This window comes from Mirounga angustirostris, unplaced genomic scaffold (assembly GCF_029215605.1).
Source record: "Mirounga angustirostris isolate CCGP_5_RB_7025 unplaced genomic scaffold, mMirAng1.0.hap1 SCAF_7, whole genome shotgun sequence".
Taxonomy (NCBI): Eukaryota; Metazoa; Chordata; class Mammalia; order Carnivora; family Phocidae; genus Mirounga; species Mirounga angustirostris.
The window spans coordinates 63,903,834-63,925,448 of NW_026991715.1; the positions used below are offsets into that span (position 1 = coordinate 63,903,834).

At 38.6% G+C, this 21,615-nt stretch overlaps 1 protein-coding gene across 5 annotated transcripts in view; it reads left to right on the top strand.

The window, feature by feature from the left end:
• Nucleotides 1-21,615, top strand: part of XRCC4 (X-ray repair cross complementing 4) — a 316,789-nt gene that overhangs the window by 220,064 nt on the left and 75,110 nt on the right. For 3 of the 5 annotated variants that reach the window (XR_010413112.1, XM_045897788.3, XM_064596334.1), the window contains exon 8: nucleotides 235-359. Coding sequence is in view for 2 of the 5 variants with exons in the window: in XM_045897788.3 (XP_045753744.1) it covers nucleotides 235-346 (112 nt within the window). In the remaining 3 variants the exon portion in view is untranslated. Of the gene's footprint in view, nucleotides 1-234; nucleotides 893-21,615 lie in introns of those variants that run through there. The other 2 variants (XM_064596332.1, XM_064596333.1) reach the window with 2 other exon arrangements.

A 21,615-nucleotide genomic window follows, 5' to 3' on the forward strand; every position in this document is an offset into this window, starting at 1 on the left:
GTTGTAGGCCCTTAAATTTTTGTTAGCTCAGAATAGAGACAGATTAATCCAAAAGCAGTTAATTAAATTCTCTTCATCTCTTTTTTTTATATTAATGCAGCGTAGGGAAATGAGTCTCTAAACCAATTCTGAAATAGAATTTAACTTTTATTTCACTTATGTATCTCTTAATTTTCTTTTACCCTATATGGCATTCTCTAGAATAAAATTCTCTTGATTTTTTTTTTACTCTAGGCTTGATCCTTCACTACCTGAGACGTCAAAAAAGGAGCACAGCTCAGCTGAAAACATGTCTTTAGAAACTCTAAGAAACAGTAGTTCAGAAGACCTCTTTGATGAGATTTAACTGTCTCAAAAAGGTACTTTGATGTTCACGAGACTATGTTTTCTGTTCATTTCTTTAAAAAAGCAAGATTTCAACTCAGCAGCAGCTATTACTGTACCTTACAATTTAATTACATACACACTGAATTGAAACCATTGTGCAAAATGGATTATACATGTATATGAAGATGTGATTTGATGACAGTGGTACATTATTCTAAACTATTCATTCACATGCCTGTAATTACATAAAACCTCAGACTTTTTATTGCAAAGGACACATTTTATCTTATTTAATTCACACATATTATATGTGGTAGCTGTCTAACATCCTGTCTAGGAAGATTTTAGAAATAGGACAAAGAAAATGTCTACAGTTCTTTTTTGAATAATCATATTCTGAACAGTGAGCATTTTAATTTGTGAAGTGATGTATAAAATTTATTTTTAGTTTGTACACAATCTCAAAATCTGATGACAAAATTGTTGATGCATTGAAGATTTTGTGTTCCTAATAAAATATGTTATTTAACTTAGCTTTTTCCTTTTTTATAGTAACAGGCTTTGCAAGGTGCTTATTAATATAAATGAAACCGCTTTTTTATCAAAAATATATTTTTCAGAGATTGTTGATGAAAGATTTCGTACACATTAAGGGCCTTCTTTGAAAATAAGGACCGTGCGATATTATCATCCTCAATAACATCTAGCACAATTAAAAAAAAAAAAAAAACTTACTGTTTCTACCTCCTACCTTCTCATTTTGTCCTCACTTCTCTCCAGTTGAACATCCATTTTCTCTGTGATTCTCAAAGTTAACAGTGACCACCGTGTTGCTAAATTCAATGGTTGGTCCATTTTCAGTCCTAATCTTACTAAGCCTCTCAGCTACACCTGACATAGTCAATCACTTCTCCTCAATAAACATTTTTTTCACCTGACTTTTGCAATAACATAGGCTGTTTGTATTCCTTTCTTTTTGGCCCCTGAGTCTTTGTCCTTGACGACCAACAGTTAAGTGTTTGTGTGCCTTGGGCTTAATCTTCAGCTTTCTTCCTTTTCATTACCTACATTGTCTCCCTAGCTTTTCTTTGGCTTTAAATACCATTCGCATGCTAATATCTCCAAAATTAGAAGAGTTCTATTTCCGTAGTTGTATATCTATCTATCTATCTATCTATATATATATATGTACAGTTGACCCTTGAACACTGTAGGGGTTGGGGCACTGATACCCTGGGTAGTCAAAAAAGTGTGTATAACTTTTGATTCCCTAAAAACTTAACTACTAAGAGCCTACTCTTGACTGGAAGCCTTACAGATAATTTAAATTCAATTAATACATATTTTGTATTTATATGTATTATATATTGGATTCTTATAATAAACTAAGCTAGAGAAAGGAAAATGTTACTAAGAAATCCTAGGGAAGAGACAATACATTTAACTAGAATCCTGTAAAAAAAAAATCTGTGTATAAGTGAACCTGCACGGTTCAAACCCATGTTGTTCAAAGGTCAGGTGTATAATTTATCATTAATTTATCGCAAAAGGAGCTTCTTAAAAATCTGACTGAGTACATCTGTCTGTTTTGGATGATTATTTGGATGTTTAGATACATCTAAAGTGGAGATCTGAATGTGTTCCATCATTTTTCCCCCCAGTCTTCCCCATCCAACAAATTGTGCAACCATGTACCTAGTTGCTCCATGCTAAAAACCCAGTGCCTCTGCTTCCCTCATCTTCACATCCTGGCATTTTTACCTCCAAATTACAGCTTGACTCTGTCTACTTCTCTCTCTCTCTCTCTGCTACATCTGCCTCCTGACTGGTCTCCCTGCTCATCTCCTACTCTGCAATGCAGACAAACTGAATTTTTTAAATTTTAGGTAAGATCATTTCACGCCTGGATCAAAACCTTCCAGTAGTAATCCATTGCCCTTTGAATAAAGTTCACACTCCTTACCACAGCGTATAAGGTCTGATATGATCTGGCCCCTACCTATCTTTCCCCTTGATTTCCGGCTCCTTTCTCTTTGCTTGCCTTGCTCTTTACTGTCCCTCAAGGAGGCCAGATCTCAGAACAATTGTATTGTTGGGCACTATACTCAGAATGTTCATCTTTATATGGTTGGTTTCTTCTCTTCTTTCAGGTCTAGAACCAAATGTCACCTCCTCAGAGGTGCTTTCCCTGAAATACCCTTTCTAAAGATGAGCACACTCCCAGTCACTGTCTCATTGGAGTGTTTTTTCATTGTGCATATTACTACCTAGAGTTATTTTTTCATCTCTCTCTCTCTTTCATGTCTCCCAGTAGGAAATAAGCCCATCATAGCAAAGGCATGACCATCTGTTTTATCTATTTTCAGTTCCTACAACAGGGCGCAAGATTCACAAAGGCTTTTAGTAAGCATTTGTTGAATGAATAAATGCATGTCTATCACAACATAGGCACTCGAAGTGTTTCTTTATTAATCTGTTTTGAAAAGAAACTTAAGGTTGAAATTTAGTCAGTTGATTTGATACAAAGAAATAATTGTTTAGAAAGCTCAAGTATCTTTTATGATTAATTATAAATAATATATGCATAAATATGTATGCATGTAGGCTTGATCACAGAGAGTGAATGAGAAAGGATTACACATATTGTTGATATCAGAAATAGGATTTTATTAAGTCAATGGAACAACAGAACATTTTAAATAGAAATTTTACTTCATTTTTATTTCTATAGTGGCTTCCATTTAAGAGGGGAAACTTTAAAATAAATGTAAATGTAAATATGTAAAATATAAAAATATAATTATAAGTCTATAGACATAATTTATAAGTCTGAAATTCTACTCAGTTACATAGGAACTTCACTATAATAATGAGTTTCATATAATCTGAGATTTGTCTTGGAATTTTCCAAGGGGATTTTGTACATAAAGTACCAGAATCTCAAAATAATGTCATCTTATCTGAATAACCAAAGTTAGTATACAACTGTGTGTGTGTGTGTGTGTGTATACAGACATGTACAATTTTTTTAAGTGAAAGAGAAGAAGAAAACAATTTTGGCTATTAACTCACTGGTAGTGGGAGAGTGAGAGAGTGATGTACAAAATGTTTCCTAGTAATTGTAACAACAGAATCTATAAAGTTCATAATATTTACAAAATTTTGATAGTATTTTTCCAGGGCAGTGGATCTTTTCAACCAGTATTGTGTGTCAGATTGATTCAGCTGGTTAGAACAGGACATAATAAGCCCATAGTTATGGTTCCCTCCTTTATATCTAATGTGGAGAAATTGAAGGGATAGTTTTACATTTTGTGCTATGTAGACAGATACCTATAGATTTGGTGTTAAGATATCCAGATCTGGTCATTCTATGCCATGATTTTTCCTCACATTTTCCATTGTCTGTACTCAAAAACAGATTGTTGCAGGAAAACCCTGAAATGGAAGGCACGAGAATTAAGTTGTAATGCAGCATGTCTTTTGTTTTCTTTTTAATTCTTTTGACCTTTTTTGATCTCTGTTGTAAAACAAGGTGTTTGCATTTTTGAAGTTTTTTTCAACTTAAAATTGTATAATTCTTGGCTCTGGTCTATAATCAGATGGTATGACTTAGGCCTCATTAGGGAAGTTCATGAAAGAAAAAGTCCCATCTCAGGAAGAGATGTCTTTATTATGTAGTTTAAAAAGGTCAGGAAACTACTTTAGATGAATTTTTCTTGGTGACCTGTAACTCAAATTTATAAAATACTAGACCCTATGTTTTAGAGCCAGGTAACTCTTAATTGGGTAAATTTGATTCAACAACTGTTTATAAAGGATCAGTTATGCACAAAATACAGAACTGGGCCACATGGAGAATTAAAGGATAAATCCATCCATTCACCAAATATTTGTTAAGCATTTGTGTCAGTCTCTATTTTGGGCAGTAGATGCAACAATGAGTAATACATGTGCTCTGTTGATGTGGAGCTTATGTTCTAGTAAGTGAAATTTGGGGCCTGCTCTCAACGAGTGGAAGTATATGGAAGGGGGTTGAGATTGGGGCCCCAAACCACTCTGTGACGAAGTATGATATCAAGGTATGGTAGGATAAGTGGCATAAAGAGAAGAACAAAGAATTAAAAGTTATGGGTGAGGATCCATAGAAGATAAAAGATCCAACCAGGGGGGTAGGAGAAATTGGTAGGGTTGAGGACAGTGAGCTGAGGATGAAGCTATCTGCCAGATCAGAGAGAGTGCAGAAGGTACTGGGGTTAGGGCCTTGGGGTTAATGTTCGAGTTTGTAATTGTGAGTCATTAGAATGAAGGAGACAAGTTAGAAGGCTTTCTGGGAGGAATATTGACCAGATGGATTTAGTGTGAAACTAAGTTATGTAATAAAGACATAACAAGAATTGAGCTCTATAGTTTGAGCTGACACTTCCATGGGAAGATATACAGTGCCAGAAATCTTCATGTCATGGAGCCCTTCCTGGATATCTGGGAATGAGAAAGGAAAACCAGTCAGTGGGTCCTCTACAGAGAGTGCCCAGAAGCAGCCAACCCTCCTCCTTTTGTTGTCTCTAATTCTTGCACTCAGTATTATTTAGAATCCATTTTTAATAAAATGATATTAAATAGCTGACATCTAAATTCATGAAAGACCTCATGAATTTGCCTATACATCAGGAAATGCAAAACATAGGTAGTTAACACATTTTGTAAGGGAGAATGATAGTCACAAAAGAACTATTTATCCATTTCTAGCTATTGTCTGAATTAAAATTTTTCACTGCTGTTCTGAAAACTTCCAATGAATCCTTTTCAGGAGGGCAGATTTCATTTGCATGTGTTCTGTGAGCAAGCCTGCAATGATTTTTCTCTATATTTTAATAATCAGAAAAGGATACCTTGAAAAATACATGACAAGCATTTTGTGGTTGCTACATAATTGACCGACCATCTCCTGTTCTCTGATCTACTAACTACCACCTCTCTGATCTTCTCAACCTAAAACACTCCCCAGCCTACCTTCTACTCACTTTCTCCCTTTCAGTTATCCACATGTCATTTCATTTACCAACTATCACTATCACTTTCTGATTTTCCTCTGCATTCAAATAAAATTCATTATGAATTTTATTGTTCATATGTTGATTTTTCTTCCCTCTTTTGGAGGCCATTCATCCTAAACTCTCATCTCAAATCTCAGAGGGAACTTTATTTTCTGAATGAGGGTCTCTTTGTCCCTGAAGGCTCTTGGTTCTTCAGGAGAGGAGAGGGAGATTGGAGCCTGCCCTTATCTTGATAGTAGCTATTCTCATTAAGGGCAGGAGCAATTTTGGTGGCAACTGTTCCACTAAATGAAACATAGGCTAGTCCTGAACTACTTACTTTTGGTTTAGAGACAGTTTCCAACTTAATTACTATCTTAGAAATAACACAGCCAGGCAAATATATGTAGGTGGATTAGATAATTTTTATGGAAGCTGCTCATACAAGACCCTTGTAGGAATCTGTCCTAACTCTACATTCCTCTGAAAACTGAGCCTGAGATAAGGGCTTGCATACAGGCAATTTATTTGGATATCTGATCCCAGGGAGCGGGAGTGCTGCACTAGAAGCATTTAAAAGGAAAGGAGGAAAAATCGGTGCAATGATGCCTTATCAAGGCGGCCAGCCCTATGGATGATATGCTCCACCCCCCCAGGATCTTCTGAGGTACCTTCTGAAAGTTATCTCAGGACCATACATCCAGGGGCAGAAGGGGAGAAGCGTTTATCCATGGGTTGCTGTTTCCATTGGTAAAGGGTGTCCTGGAAGCCTCATTCCCACATATTTCACTTGGCCCTGTTGAATACATAGCGGGTTCCTGTAGGTGACCAAAGCTGCAATCTCAGGGAGGCCCTAGACAGGGAATAGGAGCAGCACAATAGCCATTGCCTGCCTGAAGAAGAGCAAAACCTGCTGGGTCTGATTGCCAAAGAAATGGCGGCTATTGAGGATTTTGAGGTGGTGTACAAGGGGTGTCCAATATGGCACCCTTGTTTTATGCACCTGCCCCTGCATCGCCTCCCAACGCGAGCCATAGCTTACTAGACCGGGGAAAGAAATGGGACCCTCATGGCGTGGCTGAACTTGAGTTCACTGAAAAAGCCGCTATGTAAGTTAGCACAGAGATGGATTAGAAGAAAAAGAAGGCAGATAGAGGTGCCATGTGACTGGTGAGACTGACTGGGAGAGTAGCCAGGGCCTGGAGCAGCTTCAGGGCCTTCTGTAGTTCAGAGCCAGTTTCAGTACAGGCATATCTCTAAGAATTACTGCTCCTTTTTTGAGGTCTTATTAGTGAAATGGTTCTTTAAAGCAAAGCAAAAAGTACCCAACTAATAAGGAAATCAAATATATTCTCCACTGAACATTTTAATTAAGTTTTATTTTCTTCAGTTAACAAGTTGTCACGAGTTAACACTACCATTAAAAGAATATTTCAAGTGAGCTTTAGAGTAGATTGGTATAGACAAACTTTGGAATATGAGGGGAAAGTAAAACCACTTTTATAATTAAAATTTATATCATTTTTATAATATAAATTCTAAAATTCATTAAAATGCCATTATAGCTAAGGTCTTACCTACATTAGATGTGTTTTCAAATCACTGATGGATTCTTTTTTCATTGATGAATTTTAGTGATAGTATGAAATGTCTGTGATCTTTGGCAACATAGGACAGTACTGTAAATTTTATTTGAAAATGAATTTTAAATGTAAGGTGCCGCCAAGTTGCCACCATTGGTAGATTAATGTGTATGCTAATCCTTTAAAGAATACAAAACAGTATAATTTTTCTTGATCTTACCAAATAGTGAAAAGACTACCATCAAGTTGTAGTATTCTTATATGATGATAATGGGTTCTCTGTCTCTTTCTCTCATATGTGGTCTGATTGAAAACTTTCTGAGACTTCTAGATCCCCTATGAGGACGAGATGCTGGTAGTGATGATGGGAGCAGTATGCTTTGTCATTGTGCTTTGCAAACATTTAGGGAATTTATCTGAAATTTTCCAGAGCCTCTACTGGGTAATGTTGGAAACAATCTTGTTCTACTCCTTTAAGAGATATAGTATATCTCTCTGAGGAACTAAGTTTACAGAGGAGTGCTTAGATTACTATGGAAGATTAAATTATTGTCAGTAAATATTTATTCGCCATCACTACCAGCTCCTTTGACTTGCTTTGGACTATAAAGTGTGGATGAAATAAAAATATACCAGTTTTTGAGCGTGCGAGTTAAGAGATATTACATGTTTCTGTTTTTTCCTCTGGGAGCATCTCATCTCTGCTGTGAGAGAAACATGCCCCAGGTAGCTGCTATCCCTCCTGCCTAGGCCCCTGGTGAGATACGGAGCAGACCTGAGCTCAGTCTTAATCTGGAGTCAAGCTCACTACCCTGAAACCTTTAGAAGAACCATCCATCTGACCCCATTCTAAATAGACTGAACTGTAGTCAACCATGCTGACCATGAGCATGAGAATAATAGCTTGCTATTCATAGCCACTAAGATTTGGGCTAGTATATTATATAATGGTATTTTGACAATAGCTGACTAATAAAGTTCATATAGAATAACATACAGTGACAACTTTACATTTGTAGTAGCTTTTAGTATATACATGGCACAAATATCTGGTGTCTTCTGGCTGGAATTCACTAATAAAATAAGTAGGAATTACGAATGTGGATTTGAGAACAAGATTAAGCCACGTTTCTACACTGTGTCTGCCACCTATTAACCGTCTGAGTCTGGGCAACAGACTTATTTTCTCTGAACTTGAGGTTTCTCATCCATGCAGTGAAAATTACATAAGATAATGCAGATAAAGCACTTAGGACAGTGAAGCAGGTATCGAAGCCCTTATCATGAATGTTACTGTTACACTATCAAATCAGCGTATAATGGATCAGCATACAGTTATGTAAAACCAGATGATCAGCTAAATTGACTCTCTGAAATTTATTAGCTCAAGCTCCCCATTCTTGGTTCTTTCTGAAGTCTCATACTTTTCCCAAGATTTTTATGAATTCCTGTAGGATTTATTTTCATGGCCATTTCTGCTCTGAATTCCTGCTTCCACTGGGTTTGGAATCTCACTTATGTTTTGTAGTAAAACTAATTTTCTTTTTTCTCTGCTCCATGGCCACTCAGCCATGGAAATCCCCTCCTTTCCTTTGACTTCCATGACAAAAGCACTGAGAAATCTCTGTGTATAGTGGAGTTTATTGAAGGTTTGGGTTAGAGAGAAGTAGCTTACCTCAAAGAAAATGAGCAATTTATATTTGATTGTACTGTGACTCTAAAGTCTTCTGGCTTTCCTACGGCCTGAATTTTCCATTGGCAACGTGTCACCTTAGAGACCAACCTCCTGCCATACTGTCCATCCTCTCTCAGCTTTTCTTATTTTCTTATGAAGAACTGTTTAGCTCTCTATTTTGATCACCCCATGTGTTTATCAAATAGTTATGCAACATGTTTTCAGGTAACACTGTCCCCAGTGTTAAGTGTTGAAATAATACCGTCTGCCCCCACCATATATGTAATGTCATGTTAAAAAGATGACATGACTTCTAAGCAGAGCAAGACGTAATTGAAGGTATTGACCTATCTAAAAAAATAATGTGACAATCAGAAGGGAGGCAGATTTACCACAGAAATATAAAAAAGGAGGAACTCCAGAGGAAAACATCGTAAGTGTCTGCCCAAGTGCTGTCTAGGAGAAAGAAAAATCTATCCCAGAGCTTTAAGTATGTTTATGTATCCACCCATTAATTCATTTATTCATATTCTCCCCCAGAAGATAAAATTGCAACTCTATGTTGGCAATAACTGGTCATCTTTCCTTATGATTTGGAATCTCAAAGTGTGGTTACTTCTGACATGGAGACAGATTTTCAGACTCAATAATGTGTCATCCAAAGGCTATGCTTGTTTAACAAGAATTTTATGTTCTGCAAGAATTATGGTATTTGAGGAAGGTAAGAGAAAAAAGAAAGTATATGATAAAACAAATACTAGTATTTTCCTGAGGAATTCCATATAAAATATTGCCATTTCTGAAGAGCATTTCTTTCTTCCTTTGATTTTTCCATTATAGCCCTAACCTATCATATATGATATCAATAACTTTCATAATCTCATGCAATCAGCAAATGTTAAGTTTTTTCAGTAACACAATGTGTGTTTTCACTGTCACCACTCTATGTGTCAGTAATCATTCATCTCAAGAATTTGAAATTTGGGCTATGTGCAAGGACATGGGAATCTGTCCTATGTCCTTCAGCTTACATGAAATTCTCAACTATGATTAGAAGAATGCAGATGCTAATGTGTATGTGCTTATTCAGTCATCAAATGTTTACTGAACACTTTGTGTCAAGCGCTCTGCCAGGCACTGGGGATATAAGAATGAGTAACGCCATCTTGTCTCATAGTGCCTGGAAGTCTAGACCAAGGAAGGAGGCAGACATGTACACAGACAATCAAGATATGTGACAACGTGCTCTAAGAGAGGAGCCCAGGAAGCTCAGAGGGCACAAGGAAGAATCGGCCTGCATTTATTTTGTTGGGAGGGTACAGGCAGAAGAGGTTGTGGGTGAGGGAAACTTTAAGAGAGGAGATGGACAAAGTTTGAGCTGAACTTCTGGGATGACTGAGGATATGCCAGGTGGCTGAGGTACACTTGGCCATGTGTGAGGCACGGAGGAGTGGGGGAGTGTGGCATCTTCAGTGCTTTGTGGCTGGAGTGAAGGGAGAGAAAAAGATGCAGTGTGAGGCTGAGAAGGTAGTGTGGCTCCTCACTGATTTTTAATGCGAATGGACAATTATAGAAGGATCTTAAGAGAAGAAAAGGAGTGACCTGATGCAATTTGTGCTTTTGAAAGAGCAATTTCAAAGTAGCTTACCTCAAAGAAAATGTAAGCAAAACCACAGGCACCCAGAGGTCTCCCACTTCTCTGCAGGTTGTGTAACTCTCTGATGCTGTTCCCAGCCTGTCTGGAAGATTGTCAAACTCCACTTCATACCAAGCAATATCCACAGATTAAACTTTCCCAACAATCTTTGGAAGTTGAAAGACTCCCGATGGTAGAGTGACACAACCGGCCCACAACAGAGAGACCCCTTTCTAGTGCCCGGGCCTTGGGCTTTGATACAAGCAAGAGTGGTTTCATCATTTCCTTTAGGAGTGATTTCAGGATTTTTTAACCTCTTGGGAAATTGGCCTCCTTTCTTGAACATTCCCAGCCCTGCTTTGACTTTCCCATGTCCTGCAGAATGTGGCTTATATACACCTTTGGAGGAATTGCTGTTGCTGTCCTCATTACTTCACTTCTTACACCTCTTTCTGGAGGCTGTAGGTGCCACCGTGCTGTTGGAAGCAGTATTCACATCTCCTTCCTAAGGCTTCAGCACTTCATGCAAAGGTACCAGTTCTGGATCCAAAACCTGTGCAGGAGGGAGGGAGTGGAGTTCAATACACTGGTGCCACTCAATGGATGTGAAATACCATAAAGCATCATGAAAGAGGGGCTTAAATCCTGAAAAGAGACATTGTGAGCTAACCTTTTATTCCCTGGGATTTTGATCCCAGGACAATTAAAAGGTATAGAGTATCCTTTTCCCCAAAATAAAGTGGCAGAAATAACACTTTCAAGAAAAATCAAATTACATTTTGTTTTTCAGGTTTCATCAGAGAACTCGAGACAGTATTTTTCACAGTCTTGCTAGTAGACACACACTCATCTTGTCCGCTATTTCTCCATAGATTTCAGTGGGCGGGTGCATGAGGAGGCACTTTCTCCACCTCACTGATGATTTCTGCAGTGACTGAACTTTATACAAATATCAAAAAGAATCTTCATGAGTCAGTCTTCCACTGTAATTGAAAATAATTAGGTTTTCTATCACTTCCCTTACTCCCCTTATCAGAGAAGCATTTGCAACCAGGCATTCTCTGAATGTGGCTAAATCCTTGAGAATATCTTAAATATTAAAATGACTACCAAGGGCCCTGGAGCCCTGACGCAGGGGCCGGTATCCCCACTCAGGATCCTCTCTCAGTCCTGCAAAGAGAACAACCCAGCAGCCTCTCTTTATAAAGAAATGTGAGGTTTCGTCCTTATTTTATTCCATTTAATTAAAGAACAGCTGAAAAAATCCCGTCTTGCATTTTCAACACATGGTTCCAATTAGTGCAGCAGAGCAGGACCCTGAATTTGATAAAAGCACTGACGTGTACCTTTGGTGCCTGTACAATGTACTCTTTCATTTTACAAGGTGGCTGAAGTGCAGTTTTAAATATCTTTTTTAAATGTTAACAAAAACCCAGGGGTGTAAGCTTAGGAAAAAAGTGAAGAGAAGCGAACACAGTTTTGTTTGAATGGCCTGCCATAGACTTCTAGAACCTTGTATGCAGAGGAGGCTTATTTGGTGAAATCTGCAGTGGGCATTTACAGGTTTATATGCAAAAAACATTAGGCTTCATGAGACTTGTGCTCAGAAGCTATTAGATGGCAGATCCATCACCTCAGGAAATGCCACGTATTACGGTACTGTAAATTTCCTGCATCTGACCAGTCTGCTCAAGAGGTAATGGAAACCCCATTCCAATAAATTGTTGCAGACCATGCTAAAACTGATAGGACATTTGCCTTCAGTGGGACTCCTTCTGGGTAACTTCTGGAAGTTCATATGTTTTTAAATAGGAAAGTAAACCTTTTGTCCCTGAATCTGGAAATTAGATGTGGAAAAGCCTCATTTAGGTCATCACATCCCACCTCCTGCCAAAATAAAGGGAACTAGCAAGAGGAAAAAGTAAGATAAAACAAGTAAAATATTTTATGACAGCTTCACCTGGTGTGTGTTCTATGCCGTCCCAGAAACATTGGAATGATTTTCCATTTCAGGTCATGGGAAAGCATGATGTCTTTAGTCCCAGAAGGGCGAGACACTTAAACTGTTATAGGGCCCTTCGTGAAGGTTAACAACAAACGTCTTTGTGCCTGGCTTTTACTTTCAGAGCTACCATTCTATTTTTGGCCCACAATTTACAGACTAGAGAAATGTGCCCATCAAGAACAAACTCCATCTCATAGACTTACTACCAATTGCATTCAGAAATATTATCCCAAAGTGCCAAGGTAAGAACAAAAATCTAAATAGAATAAAATGGAGTAGATGGAGTCCTTACAACTAACTTCAACTAAAGAAAAATAGTCATTGAGATGGTCTTTCTGATACCCTCAGTGTTAGGGACTGTGTCAACAGATAAACTGTGTGTCCTCCCTTAGTTCCCATAAGTATAAATCACCTTTCCACTTTTCTAGAAGAAAATTTCTAGCTCCAAATAGTAACTGATTTAAACTGTAGACAGACCACTCCTCAGCATATGCCCTCTGGTACCACTGGTGATATATCTTGATCAGATGACTTAGAAGGAACGAGCTATGTCATCTTTGATGATTTTTTTTAAACAGGCTCATGAATTTTCACCGTGAGTTGACTTATTAATACATAGATATTATTCTGCCTCATTAGTGAACCATCCTAGATTTAGAATGTCTCTAAATCTCCAAATCATAGTCTTAACTGAACCATGCTAAAGTCATTGTTCATTTCTGTCCTCATCTTAGTCACATGGAAACACTGATAACTTAAAACACTTGGTCTCTGCTTCATTGTTGTCTCTTGGTTCTCTTCCTATTCCACTGGCTTTTCCTTCTTTACTCCTTTTTTGCTTCCTTCTAATTTTCCCAATCTCTATACAGGGATCAGTACTCAGACCTCTTCTCTTCATATTGTTGGCTAAGTGGTCTCATCTAGTCATGGCTTTAAGTAACTTTACACAGTGAAAATTGCCAACTGCCTCCTGGCCTCTCTTCTTGGATGTACAATAGACATGGTAAATCTAACATTAAATTCTTTATTTTCTCCTTAAATATACTTCTTTACAAGCTTTTTCCATTTCGTAAATAATGAAATTATTATGAATTTATTATCTTTTCAACCAGTTGCCCAGGCAAAAACTCTTCTGGAGACATCCTTGATTCATCTGTTTCTCTCACATCCTGTATCCAGTTTCTGAGCAACAGACACCCAGATTCTGATTTTTTTCTTTTTTTCATTTTTACCAATTTCAGAGCTAGAATAAGCCAACATCCTCTTTTACCTGGGTTATTGGCAGTATATATGGCACACCCGACTAGTCTCCCTGCAGTCTCTTCCCATAGCAGCCGGTAACCATTTAAAAATATCAGATCAGGGGCGCCTGGGTGGCTCAGTCCATTGGGCGTCCAACTCTTGATTTCGGCTGAGGTCATGATCTCAGGGTCATGGGATTGAGCCCTGCATCGGGTTCTCTGCTCAGTGTGGAGTCTGCTTGAGATTCTCTCTCTCCCTCTCACTCTGCCCCTTTCCCCGCTCATGCACCTTCTCTCTCTCTCTCTCTCAAATAAATAAATAAAATATATATATATTTTAAAATATCAGGTCATGTTGCTTCTCTGCTCAAAACTCTTCTGTGCCATCCCTGCACACCCAAGTAAAAGCCAAGATCTTTACCATCTCTTATAGGTTCTAACCATCTGCCCCCAACTCCATCTCTCTGGCTTTTACCTCCTACCATGCCCTCTTTTGCCTTCTCTCTGTTCCAACCACAGTCATGTCATCACTGTGCCTTGAACATGCTGTTCCTCTGGCTGGAATGCTCTTCCTTCAGATAACTACATAGTCACTCCCTTACTTTCATGTTTCTACTCAGGTTCCATGTTATCAGGGAGGTCTTCCCTGACCATCCTATGTAAAATAGCACCTTTCCCTCTCTACCTGCCACACTTTTGTTTCTCTTGCTCTGATTCATTATTTTCCCTAGCACTTATCAGAACTTGGCATATTATATAATGTGGTCATTTGTTTATTGACTGTCTCTTCTCACTAAATTGCCAACACCATTAAAAGAGGGACTTAGTCTATTTTGTACTCCCCTATTATCTCCTTTGCCTGGAGTGGTGCTTTGTACACAGTAGATTATTAATAGATTTTTCTGAGTTAATGGATTAAATGTTTGTCATGGTAACTACAAGAGCAATAAGGCATGGGATGTTTTATTAATTAGACTCACTGACCTGTTAGTAGAACAAACCCTTCACTGAACCTAACTTGAGAGATTGGTCTAAATTATATCAGACTCTCAGAATTTATAGTGTTCACGTTTTACTTTTCTTTGTACAAATCATATATCCAAGACCCATCAGTGTAAGGCTAAAAATGAGATAATTAACTTTACTATTTTTTCTGAGTTTTATTTATTTTTGACAAATAAAATTTGTATATATTTAAGGTGTACAATATAATATTTTGATATATGCATATACATTGTGAAATGATTACCATAGTCAAACTAATGAGTTTATATATCACCTCCCATAGTTACCATTTTGTGTGTGTGTATGGTGGGAACATTTGAGATCTACTCTCTTAGCAAATTTCAAGTATACAAAACATCACTGACAACTGTACTCACCATACTATACATTAGGTCTCTAGAACTTATCTTAAAACCTGAAAGCTCGTATCCTTTGATCAATATCTCTCCTTTTCCTCCATCCCCCTGACTCTGATTACCATTATTCCAGTCTGTGTTACTATAACTTTGACTTTTTTTTTTAAGATTAAACATTTAATTGAGATCATACAATATTTATCTTTCTGTGTGTCTAGCTTATTTTACTTACCATAAGGTCCTCCAGTTTCGTTCATATTCTTGCAAATGACAGGATTTCCTTCTTTTTAAAGGCTGAATAATAGTCCATTGTGTTTATATACTGCATTTTACTTTATTCATTCATCTATCGGCGGACACTTACTTTATTTCTATATCTTGGATGCTGTGAATAATAATGGTCCAATGAACTAATTTTCAACAAAGACACCAAGAATACTCAATAGGGAAAGATAATCTCTTCAGTAAATCATCTTGGGAAAACTGGATTGACCCATGCAAAATAGGACCCTTTATCTTACACCATACATAAAAATCAACTCAAAATGACTTAAAAACTTAAATGTAAGCCCTAAAACCATAAAACTCCTAGAAGAAAACATAAGGGGTAAGTTCCTTGATGTTGGTCTTAGAAATGATTTTTTTTTTTTTTAAGATTTATTTATTTATTTATTTATTTGACAGAGAGAGAGAGACAGTGAGAGAGGGAACACAAGCAGAGGAAGTGAGAGAGGGAGAAGCAGGCTTCCTGCGGAGCAGGAAGCCCGATGCGGGGCTCGATCCCAGGACCCCGGGATCACGACCTGAGCCGAAGGCAGATGCTTAACAACTGAGCCACCCAGGCGCCCCGGTCTTAGAAATGATTTTTTGGAACTGACACAAAGCATGAGCAACAAAAGCAAAAATAAACAAATGGGACTACAGTCAAAAAGTTTTTGCACAGTTAAGGAAACCGTCAACAAAATGCAAAGGCAACCTGTGAAATGGGAGAAAATATTTTCAAATCACATATCTAATCAGGAATTAATATCCAAAATATATAAGGAATTTATATTTAAACAACAAATAACCCAATTTTAAAATGGAAAAAGGACCCGAGAGACATATTTTCCAAAGAAGACATGTAAATACTCAACAGGGATATGAAAAGATGATCCATATCACTAATCTTCAGGGGAATAAAAATCAAAGCCACAGTGAGATATCGCCTCATACCTCTTAGAATGGCTGTCATCAAAAAGTCAAAAGATAACAGGTGCTGATGAAGATGTGGGAAAAAGGAAACCTTTGTGCACTGTTGGTGAGAATGTACATTGGTTTAACCATTATGGAAAACATTATGGAGGTTCCTCAAAAAATTATAAATAGGACTACCATGTGATCCAGCAAACCCACTTCTGGGTATATATCCGAAGGAAATGAAATCATTGTTTTGAAGAGATATTTGTGCCCCCATGTTTTTAAATATCCAAAATAAAGACCTGAGCCTTCACCCTATGTGACAGTTGGGTTGTTCCCTCTACAGGTGCATCCTGGTTGTCGTTTTATCATTTCAGCCAACCATCTGGCTCAGAGCTTAGGTCTTTGCTCCTTCTGTGGGCCACTGCTCACTCCTTTATCTCCCTAGAATAGGTTTCCTTCAGCTGCTGCTGCTGCACCATACTGCCTCCCTACTATCCTTCTTCATCCCAAAATGGGGCAGCAAGCCTTCTTTGATTCCCATAGCACAGCAGATCAAGCTTATTTACTTTAAATAAGATCTTATCAAACTCTCCAGTATCTTCCATATTGCTAAATTTGGTGGTCATTCTGCAGTCATCATTTTGTTCACACCGTTACTTGAAAACCTCAAAGGTTGGGAATAATACAAGGAAAGTGCATCACACTGACTAATTTAATGTACTGTGGCTGGACCTATACGGTCACCAGTAACAGGTGACCATGTTGCAAGAACCAGCTTATCAACATGCACCATCTAGCACACACATATGCACACTCCTAAATGTGATTCTCCTCTACTAAGTGTCCCCTCTACGCCCAATCATCATGAGGCTCCAAAGGAAAAAAATTCCTTCTCTCCTTATCCTAAATTTTGCCTCCTGTGCCACTGCATATCCCAGAATCTGTCTCTTTCCAGAATGATTCTATAAATTCTCCAAGGAAAGCCCCACACTCTCCCTCTGAGTCAGCCTTAACCTATATAATTGAGCAGGCAAATTGTTCAATATCAGTATATTTCTCCCAAACTAGGGCTATTGGACCATTTATTACAGTAAGTATGGGGCATCTACAGTCCATTTTAAGCTGTACCAAGCCCAATCAAGAATCTTTTATAAAATGTCAAGTTCAGACATACCCAACTTCATTTTTTTGTTGTTTTTTTTGCTTTGTTTTTTGTTTTATTTTATTTTATTATGTTATGTTAGTCACCATATAGTACATCATTAGTTTTTGATGTAGTGTTCAATGATTCATTGTTTTCCTATGACTCCCAGTGCTCCATGCAATACGTGCCCTCCTTATTACCCACCCCCCCCCACCCCTCTCCCCTCTAGAACCCTCAGGTTGTTTCTCAGAGTCCATAGTCTCTCATGGTTCGTCTCCCCCTCCGGTCTCCCCCTCTTCATTTTTCCCTTCCTTCTCCTACTGTCCTCCATGCTATTCTTTATGTTCCACAAATAAGTGTCATATGATAATTGACTTTCTCTGCTTGACTTATTTCTTGTAGTCTTCAGATTCCCTGAAAATAAGATCTTGACATATGGGAACAATAGCAAACACATGCATTTTTTAAATTTTTTTATCTATTCGAGAGAGAGAGAGAGAGACAGGGCAAGCAGGGGGAGAGGGAGAGGGAGAGAATGTGAAGCAGAGTCACCACTGAGCATGGAGCCCGACACAAGCCAGATCCCATGACCCCGAGATCATGACCTGAGCTGAAATCAAGAGTCAGAGGCTCAACTGACTTGAGCCCCCCAGGCACCCCAACACTTGCATTTATTGTACACACACACATGCGCACACACACACACACCATAGACCTGTGTGCTCTAAGAGGGTCCTCCTAACAATAAACAATAATATGCTTTGGTAAAGCAGCCTAAATCCATATAATGACAAAAACAAGTTTCTGCCCTGGACTCTGCTCTCCTCCACCCCAAAAACTATCTGCAGAGAAAGAGAACTCCGTGAAATTGTATCTGATTTATACAACTAAATGGAAGACCCATCCTCTGGGCTTAAAGGGTCTAAATCCAGGTCGTTATTTTGGCTTCAAGAATAGAGATACTTACTTTCTTTATTATTCATAACTGACAGGCATATAGGTTGTTTTTCCCAAAATAGAAAGGCTATCTACGGCATCAAAATGGCAGATTCCTCTGCTTTTGCCGTTTGGTGTCCAAAAACTTTGAAGTACAGTCCAATGCAGGAAATCCCTTGCAGATGATGTGCTGAGTGTTTGTGTCTAATACACATTCCTCCTGTAAAATCTGGGCTTCCTTTATCTATTAGATAATAATACTACTTTGAGTCCAAAAGTTTTCCATGCCATATAATAAATTCTCGCAACCTTTTCTCTGAATTGTGAGATGATAGCTGTCTCTAGAATGAAGACAGTGATATTTTTTTAGCTGTAAAACTGTCATTAGGAAAAACTGTAGCCAGTCTCAGCGTGTGGTTTCTTAGAGTGGCCTGTAATAAATTAAATCTGATTAGTTGCCCTTTAAGTACGCAACAAATAGGAGCTCTCTCTCTCTCTCCAAGTTTTTGTTACATTTGCTTTTTCTCGATCTGTCCCACTTGATCTCTCATGATCTCTTCACTAGGTCCCCACTATTATAACATGTTTCCAGCCATCCCACTAACAAAATGTACCTGCCCATTTCTCTTGTCCTGGGATGTTCCAGCATGACAAGGTGGCTAATAAATTGATGCCAAAGATGGAGGATAGTGGCCTTGTACTGGCTGCCCTTTGTCTTGTTATATGATCCCTTTAACAGACCTTCATTGATCTAACCCAGAATTACTGACATGAGATTTTAGACTTTGTGGCCCATCAGTGAGGCTTTTCTTTTAGTCAGACACTAAAGCACATGAAGCAGGCAGTTCTGGATTCTATGTCAGGTAAGGAGCTGGTTTACTGAGAGAGCAGAGCAAACTCAGGAACTTCAAACTGTTCTTAAAACGTGGCTGTGCTTTCTTATTTCAGTGAGCTCTACACTGAACCTAAGTATCTAAAGCAACAAAAGAAGAGTTGGGGTAGGATCCAAGAGTTCTTTCCCCCTCACCCTTTGGGAACAAAATTTGCAAGCCATTGGTCCAGTGACTGAGAGATTCAGATTATGAGAACAGATTCAGGAGTCAAACAGTGGAGTTCAAACCTCCATTTTCGGTGACCCTTGGGAAATGTCTTCCTCTCCCTGAACTTCAGTTTTGTCATTTCTAAAATGCAGCCAATAATCTCACATCACAGGTGGATCTGAAGATAAATGAGTTCACGTGAAACGGCACTTAGCACAGTGCCCAAGAAGAGCTGCATTGAAGGTGCAGGCTTGTTGCAGCTAATCCGCTGCCACTTCCGGTGCAGCCAGAACAATTAGGAAAGAGAGATGGGCGCAGTATGATGCCCGATGCAACAGAACTGGTGCCTGTGACCAGACAGTCCCCTGAGAGTAGACTCAGAACAATCGCTTTTTTGTAAACTGAGTTAAACCACTCCCTGGTGTGGCTAATGATGACTAATAGAGCAGAAGGGAGGTGGCCACCCTTGTGCAAGGCACTGTGGTGAAGCTGACTATGCTCTGCTTACAGAAATTCAGGTCATCCACAAGCTCTCGTCCTTGTTGCTCCTGCCATAGTTCTAATCTTAGAAGAAAGGAACTCATTTGCAGAAGAAATTTCAGCTTTTAACATATACTAATGATAATTTTCTGGGAATTCCCCACCGACTTCCTAAAGTAAAATACACTGCATTCATAGTGTACTGATAGCCTTTTGATGAGGCAAGTTGTGTTGGCATATAAAGTATTAGCATGGAGAGAGACATAGCCCTCGATAGATAAATAATGGGAATATAAACTGGAAAACTCAGGTTGAAAACAGAAAAATGGTTCCCTTGAACCACAATATTTGAATTCTTTGATTTTTGTCCTGCTAACAGCACAGAGAGGCACAATATCTCAAGTCAGGGTGTTGGGAAGCTATTGGCATAAAACAAACATCTAGCAATTTAAGTGATTTCTTAAAAGGGACTGAAATACTCATCCTCATTTTACATATATATTCCTTTTTACGTATTGCTCCAGGTAAGATTGCAAAAGCAATGATCTTGTAAGAAATGAGAGACCTCCACTGAAAGTGATACGCACCGTTAAAATACAAAATAAAATGGACAAGCCAACAAAGCTGAGATTTAGAAAACTGATCTTTTTCTTCCCTTATATTTCATCTATCGTCTTTCCAACTTGGCCCAATTTGCTGATCCCAAACCTGGATATATTGCCAAGACCTTGTCAGGATCCTGTGAAAGGACAAGAGCCCCCAATTTGGGTTTTAGCTATTTTAGGGCTACTTCTGCTTCCCCTAAACTCCTTACCCTTTATGACCCCTGAGGCCTCTTAAAGCCTATTTCCAAAGACTTGGCAATGAGGTCATGTGTCTTTTGTCACTACCTGTCTGATTCTTGTTAGAGATTCCCTGATACGCTAGTTCTCAGAGCCATGGATCTGGAGCTGTGGCTTCTGTCTGTCTGTAGTGGGAAGCGTCCTCCTGCTTAGAAGAAAGGTGGATTCCATGCTAGAAGCGTGTTGCCCCCACACTTTACATCTTGTGTTACGGGTCACTTAGACACACTTCCTGAGAAAGCTCCTAGGAACAGAGAAGTCCTCATTATTTCTTCACTCCTTATCTTTGAGAGAGATAGAGGAGAGCCAGTCCTCTTCAGGGTCCTCACTGCCTGTCCAAGTGTGTCTCTGCTTTTGACATATCAATAAGCTCCAACTAAACTCATAATCTCACTTCTGCTTTTAACCACATGTCATTCCTACTTGGGTGCTTTCCACATTGGTGAAAAGCACCACCTTTATCATAGTTGTTATTATTGACTCTTCCATCTCGTGACCAGACATTTTCTTCCATCATGGCCCCCATCCAATCATCAAATTCTGTTGCTTCTTCTCTATAATGGCCGATTTTCTCTATCCCCACTAAGCCTACTGCCACTAACACTACCACTGTTGTCTGGATCAGTGTCACAGACTCCTAACAAGTCTTGCCCTCTAACCTTGCCCCTTTCCGGTCCTTTCTCCTGGTTCAGTCATTTTCTAGTTCCACATTCCTCACTTGCTCCCCAGTGCCTTCAATAAAAAATTCCAGTATTCTTAAATTGTCTTATAAGACAATGATGTGATGCCTCCCTATTTTGGTGACATTTTTATTATTATCTCTTTTGTTACTGTTCCCCTGCCCAAACAAACAAACAAAACCCTCTGCATTTTATTGACACTAAGTTACTCCATATTTCCATGTGCTCTCTTCACTTCCAGGCCCTTGCATGTGCTCTTCCCTTTGTCTTGGGTACCCTTTCTCACTATACTTACTCCATTCTTTGAGTTAATTCCTATTCATCTTTCAAGTCTTGGACTAAATGTCACTTCCTCAGAAAGCTTCCTCAGTACCCACTGTCTTGGGTACCCTTTCTCGCTATACTTACCCCATTCTTTGAGTTAATTCCTATTCATCTTTCAAGTCT